Here is a 12,499-nt window from a genome sequence, read left to right on the forward strand (position 1 = left end):
CCAATTTTCCGGCCTTTGGTTCAGCTACAAATCCAGATCAAATGCATTAAACTCCCTTTTGCTCTGGGACTGGTCACAGAGGCCCATGGGCTTTCCCAGAGGCTGGAGGGCAAATACCTGTTCTCGTTCTTGCTCCAGCTCCTCTGCCTCCATGCTCTGCTCTATCTCAGAGAGCAGGGATGTGCTGGTTGTGCTGAGGTTTTGGAGACTTTTCTCCTCGCTGAGCTCCTCCACCTTGCCCTGCAGCTGCCGGTAGGACAGCCTCACCTCCTGAAGCTCCAGCTGGCTTTGGTGCAGCTTGTGAAGAAAACCAAGGAATCAGAAAAATATTAATGGAGGTGATAAGGACTGGATCAATGTCTTGGTTTGTGAGGGAGCTGGGAGGGAGGAATGAGTGACACAAAACAGGGTTTCCAGCCAGGAGGAAAGTACTCTTGGCTGGTATTGCTATTTATTTGAGCTTAATAATCTCCAAGTGTCATTAGACACTGTTTAGAATCCAGAATATCCAGAAAGATAAAAATAGCAGGTTAATCAGCACTAAAACGAGAAACATTGTGAAGAAGTTGGGACTCAGGTAAAGAAATTTGCTGAAAACAACACAGCAGGAAGTGAACCCAAAAAGAAAGTGATACCTGCATGTTTTTAAAAAATATATACAAACATATATTAAAAAAAAGGAAAAATATTCAGGGCTGTTTTGCAGAGCTGAGGATCCAGTGCTTGGCAACCCACAAAAGTGAAATGGAAAAATCCTGCCCTGCCCTATGGCCCAGAGGTGCCAGGCTTTTTTCTGGGGAGTGATATTTGGTGATTTGTGGCTGTGAACACCATGGAGATTGTTAGGAAACCACCTGAGCACTGGGATCTAAGAGGCCAGTGACTACCCTCTGGAACAGCGGGGTCTAGAGAAGCCCCTTTTGAAGCCAATTCTACTATTAAAAAATTAAATAAAATGAACTGCAACTGGAGTCCTCTGATTCTTTTTGCACTTACCTCATTTCTCCAGCACCCTGCCCCACTCCCTTGCTCAGATCTCCCTCCTAAGCTGCTCTTTGCTGTCAGGATGCCTCATTGGTACTCTTGTTACCTGTCTCCATGGAGAACACCCATGACCTTGCTTGCTGCCACTCCTGCATGAACCATTTAATTCTTCCAGTTGTTCTGTCTTCCAGTTTGTGGCCAATTTTGCCCCAAATAATGACTTTTACTGCATCTCCCCATCCCTTCCCCATCTCACTGCTGCCTCTTCACCTGCAGATCCTTGTCATGGCTTTGTCTCTCCAGGATGAGGACTCGGTCCTGCAGTTCTTCCACGGTTCCCTGGAGCAGGTCATTCTCCTCCATCATGGCACTGAGGCGATGCTCCAGCTCCCGCTTCCTGTCTGTCAGCATTTTGATCTGCGGGGCAAAGAGAGGGCCCTGTCAGACTTTGCAGGAACCAGAGAGGAGAGACACCACATTCCGAAGAGAGAAATGAAACAGCAAAAAGCAGAAGGATGTACACAGGTGTTCTGTACCTGTATGAGAGAAACTACCTCCGTGTGTGGTTTAAAGCTTAGGAAAGCTCTGAAAGGAAACTCCTCCTTCCCCAGGCTGCAGGGGTTGGGTGTGCATTGGCAGGTCAGGGAGTGGGCAGGAATATTCAAAGGTATTAAGTGGAGACCAGCCCTGCCCATCCCTTGCACCTTAACATTTGAAAGACTGGGCAAAACTAGTTACTTTTCCTGGCTGGTCCCTGATGGTGGCATTTTCTCCTGTATGGGTGCTGGAGACCTCAAGGCGAGCCAGAAGGATCCAGGGTGAGTCAGTGGGATCCAGGGTGAGCCTGTGGGATCCTCCTCCCCACAGGACTGTGCCACAGTACCGCCCATAGCTGTTCTTAATTGGTGTGTGTTCATCAGGTCCTCACCAGGGATTTTTCTGTCTTTTCACTTGTGAAGACTCCTTTCTGTGTCACTTATTTTTAGCCTCCCAGTGATTGGTTGCCTTCAAAATTGGTTCATTTCTTTTAACTGTCAAGGGCAGTGATTTCAGGCGAGGGACAGTGTGCCAAACAAACCCTCCGTGACTCAGTTAGCTGGGAACAGTGCAAAGGATGAATCAGCACTAGCCAAGGTCACTTCTTGTTTCACCACGAAGAAGGAGCCTTTTCCCACATTAGTATACACAGGATATCTGGGGTCTGGTATGCCAGCCATTCACCAGTCCAGTATAACCTTAAATATTCCCTATGGCCTCCTTTCAGCTCACGGAGCATAGACAAATTCAGCAAATTCCCTCTTGGCCTCTTTGGGACCTTGTCTCTTTGCCGCTTTCCAAGTTGCTGGAAAGATTTGGCTGCACAAAGGAATACCAGCCAAGTGTGTGGACTTGCTATTTCTGCAGAGTAAAGGCTCGTGGAGATATTGGAAAGCTGCTCTGAGGTGACTAATGGTTTCTGAGATGTCTCTGCCCACCACCATCATGATTTGTGTGGGTTGGAGAAAGAAAAATAAGAGGTTTAATGGAGAGATTGTATCAAGAGTTCATACTTGGTGGGCACACCAAGAATGAACATGCTGTAAATAACCATATGACAGAAAAAACGTCACTCTGCCATGAGCCCTGGACCACGGGAAGGGCACAGGGGGAAAGGGTTTGGAAAGCAAGAGACAGGAAGGAGAGGAGGAGGCAAGGTGTGGCATGCATGGTGGCAGGCATGCATGATTACAGCGATGTACGTGCAGGCAAACCCTTTCCAAGCCTCCATACTTACTTCAAGGACCTGCTGCTCCACACCAAGGGGAGGGGAAGAAAAGGCGAGGGACCAACAAGGAGCAGGTGGGAGCGGGAGAAAAGAAATGGAGAGATTTTAGAAGCTTTTCCAGACAGCTTTTAAATAAAATAAGTGGTTGGGTAGTAGAACTGGACATCTTCTACCCATCTAGTTCCTGCCTATGTGATCCCCAGTGACCCTGTCAGGGAAGGGAAAAGGAAGGAAGTTGTATCATTCCTGCAAATATACCGGAGTTAAAACAGGCAGGGGCTTCTTGCTTTCCCAAGTAAATGTCTCAGAGGCAGGAGAGGATTGCTGCTTTCTTTGGAAGCATGACGAACAGGAGAAAAAATCCTTGCAGACCTTTCCACCATGCCCACCAGCGTTAATCTGTACTGGGCAGCAGCCCTGCAGGAGCACAGCCATATGTATGGAAGATCCTTCTCATCCGTTCATTTTGCAGAAATGCTGTGGCTGAGGCAGCACTGGAAGGTGCCCTGGGCCAGCCCAGCCAGAACACCATGGAGCAGTCCTTGCTGGGGGAGTCCTTTGCCCCAGTGCTGCCATCCCTCTGTTGGCCCCACCAGCTGACTGTTTGCTCAGCTCAGAAAGAGTCATTATACAAGCTCAAACAGCCCTGGCTGCTTTCTGAAGGAGGGAGGCTGATGACTCACCTCAGCCTGGAGGCTCTCCAGCCGCACGATGTGTTGGCTGCTGGAGGAATTCTTCTCCCGAAAGTCCTCCCGGAGGGTGTGGACCTGCAGGGAGAGCTGCCGCTCCACCTCCGACGCCTGCAAGGAGACACCATCTGGAGTCACCCATAGATCCAAAGCAACCATCTCCTCCTGCCCAGGGAGACCTGCCCAGATATAACTTCTGCACAAACCCAGTTTCAGCAGAAACTCAATTCTGCACAGTTTGGGTGAGTGAAAATGTCATCCTGGACAGACACTGGGGAGAGCTGCCATTTAAACCATGTTGATTTTTCCCTTGGGGCAGCCAAGGGGACACAGCCTGTGTGTTTTTTCCACTGTAAAAAACCATGATGACTCCTTTGTCCTACAGGAAATTCACTTTAAAAATTGTAGCCTAGCTGGGGTTGAAGAGAAGACCAGGAAACACTCCTACTAGATTTACACTCTCTTAACCTCTGAACATCTTTGGCACAGCTCTCAGATAACAAGTACTCTTTGCCTCTGATAACCAGCTCCTGTTAGGGCCAGATGGAGAACATCCACTCCACATGACTGTCTGTGCGGGATCCCTGGACTTGTCCCTCTTTCCCATCTTGAAGGAGGGATGCCCGTCTTATGCAGGGTCGTTTGAGGACTGCAGAAAGGCCATTCCTACCTGCAGGATCCAGGCTTGAGGTAGCCCTTACAAATGACAGCTTAGACATGTCAACTACTCTCCAGACAGCTTTATGGCTGATTTTTACATGTGAACACACCTGTTTAGGCTTGTAAGACAACATAAGGTTTTTATGATGAAACCCTAATGAGACAGCACAAATGGATGGTTTTCTTTTTAATTAGCTTCCATCATGTTCCATTACACTTAGGCACAGACCTCTAACTATGCCACATGGGCTGGAATTGAATTGATTCCCCTCAAAAGGTGGCATTGCTGTCCTGCTTGGGGTGTGTCCAATGGCAAAAGCCACAATGCCTTAGACAGGAAGGCAAGATGGGAGGGAGGGATTGGAGTCAGCAGCTGTGGGCAGGTTGGGAAGAGCATCCTTAGGCCTGGCAAATGTGGGTCAGGATTTTCTCTGGGTGCTCTGATAGTGCCCAAGGCAGAGCTTCACCAAAGGGTGCAGTGACCCTGCTCTAGCAGCTTGTGACTGGAGCAATGAGCACACAGACCCAGCCTGAGCTGCCCACAAAGGCAACACTGCTCCCTTTAAAAAATGGTCCCTTATTTTGCAGAATCTGCAGCAAAATATTCCAAATCAGAAGCATGAAGTAAAAGGCTGTTACAGCTCCATCACGTGGAGGAAACTGTGGTGGCCCCAAAACTGTTTGCTTGGAGAGGCAGCAGCAGACAGAAGTGTGGCCACCAAATCAGGCTCTGACCACTGGCCTCTGAAAAGAGAAAAGAGTCCCAATAATAAGAAATAATCTTGTCTACCAATTGCTTTTTAGTTCCCTTCTTATACTGTTTTTCTCCTCTTCTTTAAAGCCCCATATCAGAACCCTTTGCATGTTGCCTCACTTATTTAATAAAGCTTCCTTGCATGGGCAGAATATACAAAATATAATGACAGCACAGCACTATAGGAAGGGGTTGGTTATTTTTCTTCCCTAAAGCAACTATAGGTTGCAAAGCATCCTGAGCAGCTATTAATTGGTGACACTAAAGAAGATGGACGGATTGTGCTTTTTTTGAATTATTCACTTGGTTTTGTAATGACTGCTGAAACATCTTCATGCTGAAACACTCTGCAGGAGCTAACACGGATGAAAAAGCACCAGATGAAAAGCACTGAAGGATTTTGTCTGCAAGGTGCTGACCACACTCCCAAGGAGCACAAGTGGCACCAGAGGAGATGACACACCAGTATTTGATGGTTCACTGTGTAACATAATTTATATGCTTGAAGAATTCTACCTACAGAGAGTATAAATGTACAATATAGCAGTAAGGAAACAAGGGAGTACTTAATGGCATTGTAAAAATTCCTGGTAAGAGAATATATAGCTGCTCTTGCTTGTTCTGTTCCTCATGGCCAGACTGGAGCAGGTGAAGGAATGAGCTGCAAGGATGATTCAGATTGTGGAAAGTCTATTATATGAAAGGAGTCTAAAAAAAGAATGGCTTGTTTTATCTCATGGAGTGAATGCTGAGAGAGAACTCCCTATAAATACATCACGGATGAGCACACAGAAGGGAGAAGCGCTATTTAAGCAGAAGCACAATTTTGGCAGAAAAGAAAGATGTGAATAAACCGGATAAGAGTATATTAAGGCTGGCGACAGGAAGATTTCTACATTTCCAAGGACCTGATGTAGGATTCCTCTTCCTGCACCATTACAATAGTAGAAATGGTGGCAAAAAAATAACTTTGTAATGGAGCTGGATCACTTTATCATGCAGCTTCTTTCAGAGGGCTGCCTATGACAGAAGGGAAATGAATTGACCTCAAAGGTCCTCTCCAGTACCAGGCTGCTTGCAGGACTGTAAGACTTGTATTCACCAGCATTAAATCATCATCTGGAATTTATCTATGTGCTGCCCAGCTCACAGGCTCACATATCTTATTCCCACAATTATAACCCACATGGAGGGAAAAAAGGACTCAGTTATTGTTAGTATTTAGAGCCCTAAAGCAGACAGGATGTCACAGTGTCACCTCAGTGAACACCATTTACATCCTGCCTCATGCAGTAAAGTAAAAATAACACTAGCTTTAGCCTCACACAGTGCAGAAAATATTCTCTGACCAGCTGTTTAGCAGAAGTAAACAGAAATGTCTGTAATTTGTGTTACACACAGGCTAACACAGGCTAACAAGAAAAGTCTTCATCCCGTTTTTTTAGACAAGAAACAAAGTTTTCTGAGCGGAGCTCTGGTCATGGAATCTTCCTTTTCATGCTACACTTGTTTCAGAGGTTATTAATCCTGCTGCCAAACTACCCTTTCTAATTGATTATAAAATAGAGATTTTAACATCAACTTGCAGTAATTTATGGAAGCCACCTTGACAGTGTCCAGTATTTCTCAGGCTTTATGGTGTATTTTCATAAAGTGTCTGCTTCAGTTCTCAGCACTGCTGTTGATGTGCACCTGTACACATGTGTTTTAAACCATGAGTTTACCACTGATTACTTCTAACGTTCTTTTTACTTAGTGGCATCAGTGAAGATGTAACCTTCCATCTACATTTTCTCTTTATTGCTCAATATGGCTTTTGTTGAATGGAAGTGAGTTTCTTCTGCCTCAGCCAGCCTGTGTGGCTTTCTCTTCTCCACCAGTGTTTCCTAAACATTAAAAGCTAAATCTTTTGTGGTTATGTCAATCATTTAGCAATGCACTGATTTTGCTAGAGACAAGTAATATTCTTTGCAGAAAGGCAGACACATATTGCTCAACATCACAGCTTTGTTCTGTAGTTAAAAATGAATTAATTTCCTGGGTATGGCAAATTGGCCAACACAGCCACCAGGCAAGGTTTGGAACCTATCTGCAGAAGCATAGACATCAATTCACAATTAGATATAGCCAATCAACTGTGAGATTTGTTTTCTGTTCTTCAGGCAAGGTTGCGACGAGATTTGGGCAGTGCAAGAAGAAAGGAAGAGCAGGAGGACATTTTGGCTTCTGCTCTAGTTAAGGGCTTTTCATCACTGCAAACTTGATTAAGTTTCGCCCGTGATTAATTCCCAAGTGCTAAAATACACAAAACTGTGTAGATCTTTGGCAGAAAGAGATGCTTGCCAGTTACAAGAACTCCATGAGTTTTAACATCTGGAATATATGAGCAATAAATAAATAAAACAAATACAAATAAATTGGAGCACTGATGTTCCTGTGAAGTGGGGATCTTTGAGAAGTTTGGGATGGACTGTGACAAATTAATGGCTTGTAGGTTAGTCTTACTCAAAGAAAACCTTCCTTTGGGGTAAGATTTGATAAATAAAGCAAACTGTATACAAAATATCTAGCTATCAGTCATGTCAGGAAGAAAAGGAGAATGGAAAAAGTTTAATAGACTGTAGCTGGGTGAAGAAGTCATGTCAGGAAGAAAAGGAGAATGGAAAAAGTTTAATAGACTGTAGCTGGGTGAAGAAACCAATGTTTCCAGATGATTTACTTCTACAAAACAAGATGATTCAGATTTAACAAAGGATATTGAAAATTTTCTTGCCTAAAATAGCTAAGAAAGAGAAGTCCTAATTAGTGTTGAATTTGTAACACTCAGGAGAGCATGTTACCCCTTCTATTAATTTGCTAATAGCTGAGTTCAAGGGACTTCCCATTCCCACTGTGGTCCCATTAACACCTCATACCACTAGTTGCTGCCTCCCCTGGCTGCAGGTTCCTGGATTCCCAAGTCTTCTCTGGAAGGAAAATATATTTGGCTACTAAAACATAACCAGAGGAGGAAACAACAACAACAACAAATTGCTTAAAATTAATAATTTTAAAAAAAATTGTTAATCTGGCTTCTGAGGGAAGCCCCAGAGGACTGGAATTGCTGCCCTTCCACTGCAGCCAGCACTCTGGTGCTGGGGAGAAGCCTGGTTTTATGGGATGCTTGATCCATGTCAATAAATCAGCTGTTTCCCAGCCCTTGGCACACTGGCACCATAAACCACCATCAATATTTTGAACACCTGGAGGTTGCTCAGTTTGGGAATCTTTGAAAGGTTTATAGCAAAGCTTTTAATGCAGATCAACTTCAAATTGTTATTATTAACCTACCCAGGAAAGTTCTTATATAATAGAGGTGCTTGCATTCACCACCTTTTGAGGCCTGCAGCTTGTATTTGCTGATTTATGTGCCCAGAGAGATTCCCTGTGAAATTCTCTCCAGAGAAGAGCTGCGGCACCCTGGTGGGCTGGCCAGATGCCCACCCAGCTGCTCTCACCCCCCCTCCTCAACAATGGAGGAGAAAATAAGATTTAAAAAAGCTCATTGGTTGAGACAAAGACAGCGAGATTATATACTATTAGGGGAATTTGAAGTTAAAACAGTGACTGGTAAAGTAAAAGGTAAAGCTCAGACTGGCCATTGCTGGGGACTAGAGTAGCAATGGGGATTTTTGTGGTGAGGGAGAGGATGGAACTGTACCGAGGGTGGATACTGCCCACCCTGGTGGGGTTGTGATGGTGCCCTTTCCCTTGTGGTGTGAGGAGGTTTTTTTGAGGCTGATGTCATCAGTGGAGTTGTGAAGTGTGGGTGGCAAGTGAATATTTTAATGACCATTATTAAATTACCATTTTGCTGAGGCAAGTGGTGGAATTTATTTGCTGCAGGTGCCCAGGAACTGCCAGGGGAGCTGAGAGACCCTCTAGGGTGAGGCTGGGGCTGCTCTCAGCAGGATGGACATGGTGAGTTCTACCCCAGCCCCTCTGCAGGGCAGGGCTGAGCCTGTCATTCAGTGCCTCTGGAAAAACGCACTCAGGAAAGGACAAAACACCTTCTGGCAGTGACAGCTGAGGTAAAAAGTGTAAGAAACAGCCCCATGAGCACCGTGGTTGAAGGAGGAGTAGGATGGGATTTGGCTAGGCCTTCTCCAGAGACCTCTTCCCGCTTCTCCCCAGTTCAGCACAGGACACTGGAGCTAGGAAGTGCTGGTGAGAGTCAGCACTGCCCCCATCCCTACCAAATGATGGAGTTGGGCTCAATCCTCCTCCTTGCCTCATGCTTCACTCTGCTACTGCCCAGGCATGGGGGATTTAAAGCTGATGAGCCTTCCCTTCACCAGGAAACAGGCTGGCAGAGGCCAGCTCCATTGGGTGGGGGGCCCTACACTGACAACAGGGCAGGGGGACAAAACAGGAAACAAAAGAGCCTCATTTTTCCACGAATTGGATCTGTCAAGAAAAAAGGAAATCAGAAATCTTGATCCAAAGGATTGCCAAAGCAAGGAGACTAAGTAATGGAGGAAAGGCACTGTTATGACTGCTTTATAAGCACCAGGCTGGGGACATATTACTGATGGGGAAAGCCTCATGGCTGCAGCATTAAACCTATTCTGAGAGGATTCTGTGAGACAAAGGGCAGAGGTGGCAGCTTATGCTAAGCTCTGCACTACTTTCAGAGTTTTGACATTTTGGAAATATGAGCCTTTATTGCTTGCATGAAAGTGAGAATCTTTTGTGCAGATTTCTTCCCTTTCCCTTCTGTAGGACAAGCGGGAAATGCATAGTGTGTCCTTTGACCTCACTCCTATTTACCTGAGTTTTACAGTAAAAAACCCCAAGAATGTCTTTCCTCTCAACAAGCCCTAGCTGGGCAGTGGCTGTTGTGGGTGGCAATGGGTTAATGCCCATCAGCTCTGATGCCTCACACCTGAGAGGCAGAGACCCAGCTGGCTGAAAGAGAGAGCAGGGAGCACCTGGGGCTTTGTATTTTGGGGTGGGGTGGGCTGGCACCTGCTTCTTGAGGTGGAGTTAAGAGTGGAGATGTTTAGTTCCTTGATAGACACATCTATAAAGTTTGGCCCTTCTCAGGCTGAAGCTGAATTGCCTCTTTTTGGGAGGTGAAGTGTTCACATTGTCTGTCTTTGGTGCCTTCCTATATTTCTTGTGACTGGAGGACTGCAAGTGTGGCTGGAGATGGACAAAAGTTCCTGTTTTTTTATTTTTAAGTGTGCTTGAAAAGTCCTTTCAACAAAGACAGTTGACTTTCATTGCATCACTAAGCAAAGAGTGAAAAATTAGACAGGGTTTTCCTGGCAGCGTAGTTGTTCTTTTTTTCCCTTCCTGTAAGGTTAGGGGATATATCAGAACCAGTTTGTAAGGCAAACATCTGAATGCTTTGGGAAAGAGCTTAGGGGCATGAATGCAAAATGGTGGTCTTCATCTTGTGTTTTAGTAAGTGCTCAGATAACTGTTTGATTGAGGCCAAAACCATTATCTTGGGCTAAATCAATTTACAGGATTAGGAACTGCTGTTTAGAACAGAAGCAAGGGTAGTTGGGTGCCATATGGGGGCAACTCTACCTGGGTGTAACATCTCCAGGTCTGTTGCTTGAATGAAAGAAAGAGCTTCACAAGTGGCTGTGGGCTGTGTTTTAGGAGGTGCTTAAACATGAGCCTCCCTTTTTTTTTGTGTGGTTTATTCTTGACCTAAGCATTTGGCTCTTGTGGAGAGGAAAACAGAGTGTGTGGAAAAATGAGTCAGCCAGCTTCCTGTGGGAGGGACTGCCGGAGGCATGATACTTTGAATGCTGCAATAAATTAGCACTGGAGATAATTCAGAGGACAAAGTGTGCCTGGAGGACACACCATGCTAAGTAATGCACGAAATGGCTCTTGCTCTCAGTGTGCAAATCCTGCTTTGCAGAAGAAGTGTGGGAGATGAGATAACACTGCACAGTGTCTGTTGTGGGGCTCTGCAAAGTGAGCTGAACGTGCGCTTGCTGGTAGCAGTCTGGCTCCTGGATGGTGAGAAGGAATGGGGTAATAATATGTAACACCAGCAGGCTCTTCTAGTTCTGTGGGGATGCTGCACATCACCTGGAGTGAAGCATTTGTTACCTATTTGCACATGAAGCAGAAAGGCTGCAATAATCAAGTCTGGTGGAGCTGAGAGGAACCACCACAATAATTCACTGCAGCACAGCCTGGGCCTTGTTTCAAGGGGGTCTGCAACCTTCAGGTTAAAAAGTCTGTCATTCCCCTCATGCCTGTGTGAGATAGCAGTGCCTGAAGTTTTGTACTGGACTAGGAATGGTAGAGGGAATGGTACAGTTTGAAAGCTGGATGGTTTATGTTTTGCATCAGTAAGTTCTGTGGTCTGTTCTCCTAGATAACTTCTAATTCTTAATTTCCACTAAGTTTTTTTTCCCCTGAAAAAATGCATATTTTATCCTGATAGACCATTTTGGCCATTACCTTCGATGCAGGTTTTTAATCCAGATTTGCCTGAGCTCAGTCTGACTTTTCTACATGAGCTAAAGGCTGAAAAATATTTCTTCCAGTAAGTTTCTAATGAGCCTAAAGTGTGGGTCAGATGAGAGGATAATAAAATACAAAATGCCTGACTAGTTTGGAAATAACTGAACTGGAAACATGAAGACTTAACCAGGTCACTAAAGCCTTTTGAAAACTTAAGAAGAAGGTTACAATGGTGGAGACAAAGAAATGTAATATTCCTTCCTGCTCTGAGAGGTCTTTCCATGGTAGCCCGGAGTCAGGACAGTCAATCTCCATTCTCGAATTAATTTTTTTATGAAATTGTTTTAGTCTAAGACTTTAAACCTGGAGGTGGTTCAAACTCAAATGGTTGTGCCTGGAAGAAACAGACAATAATTAAGCTTCTTGCAGTCTCTTGCTCTGGCTTTAAGCACTCTCTCCCCTTATTTGAAGGCAAATTAACTGAGTTCTGCTGGGGATATCTAACACATGATGGCAGACTAGCAGCTCTGTCTGCTCTTGAAATCTTCATGTCTACACCCTGTTAAGCTCATAGTATACTGTTTTAGGATTCATTGGTCATAAGATACAAGCCAAAAGTTTTCTAGTATGTGTAGACCTGATGCTCAAACCTGCAGTTATAAACACATCTGAGTGCATGAAAATAGTGGTGTCCGTTACCATATATGTGAAATGAGCGAGTGCCAAAAAAATGGGACAAAATTCAAGGAGTTGGTTTAAAATATACTAAACTCTCCCAAGAAGCCTTCAGACAGGAAGAAAGAAAACATTTTCTCAAATGTATATTTAAATTTTATAGTAGGTTGACCTGGAGATGTTTTATTAGCTTTTAAATCCCTGCAAAGTTTGATTCCAAGTAACTTCTATCAGTCTGTTTCTTAAAAACGGTGCTCATGTGTGTTTGCTCATTTCCTTTATAACTTGATAAATTTATTTCAAAAGTCAGAGGAAGAAGACCTAAGAAGTGGTTTTTTTGGAGCTTGGCTTGACTACAGCAAGATGTGGAAATGTTTTGTGCAGAAGGCTGATTTCTCAAAGCCAATATAGTAGAACTTGTGGCTGCTTTCTATGGAAAAATAAGGAAACCCAGACCCTATAGTGAATATTGGCCAGGATGAAAGCTACAGCTTCAAA

General features: G+C 44.7%; 1 protein-coding gene across 1 annotated transcript in view; it reads right to left on the minus strand.

Moving 5' to 3' along the window:
• The window catches only part of BICDL1 (BICD family like cargo adaptor 1), a gene marked incomplete at both ends in the record, with an annotated part of 45,290 nt that overhangs the window by 11,180 nt on the left and 21,611 nt on the right, over positions 1 to 12,499 (minus strand). The window contains 3 exons of the mRNA XM_082293457.1: positions 118 to 297; positions 1,255 to 1,401; positions 3,433 to 3,549. Coding sequence (XP_082149583.1) covers positions 118 to 297; positions 1,255 to 1,401; positions 3,433 to 3,549 — 444 coding nt within the window. The remainder of the gene's footprint in view (positions 1 to 117; positions 298 to 1,254; positions 1,402 to 3,432; positions 3,550 to 12,499) is intronic.

The sequence above is a fragment of the Coloeus monedula genome (genome assembly GCF_965178545.1).
Source record: "Coloeus monedula genome assembly, chromosome: 18".
NCBI lineage: Eukaryota > Metazoa > Chordata > Aves > Passeriformes > Corvidae > Coloeus > Coloeus monedula.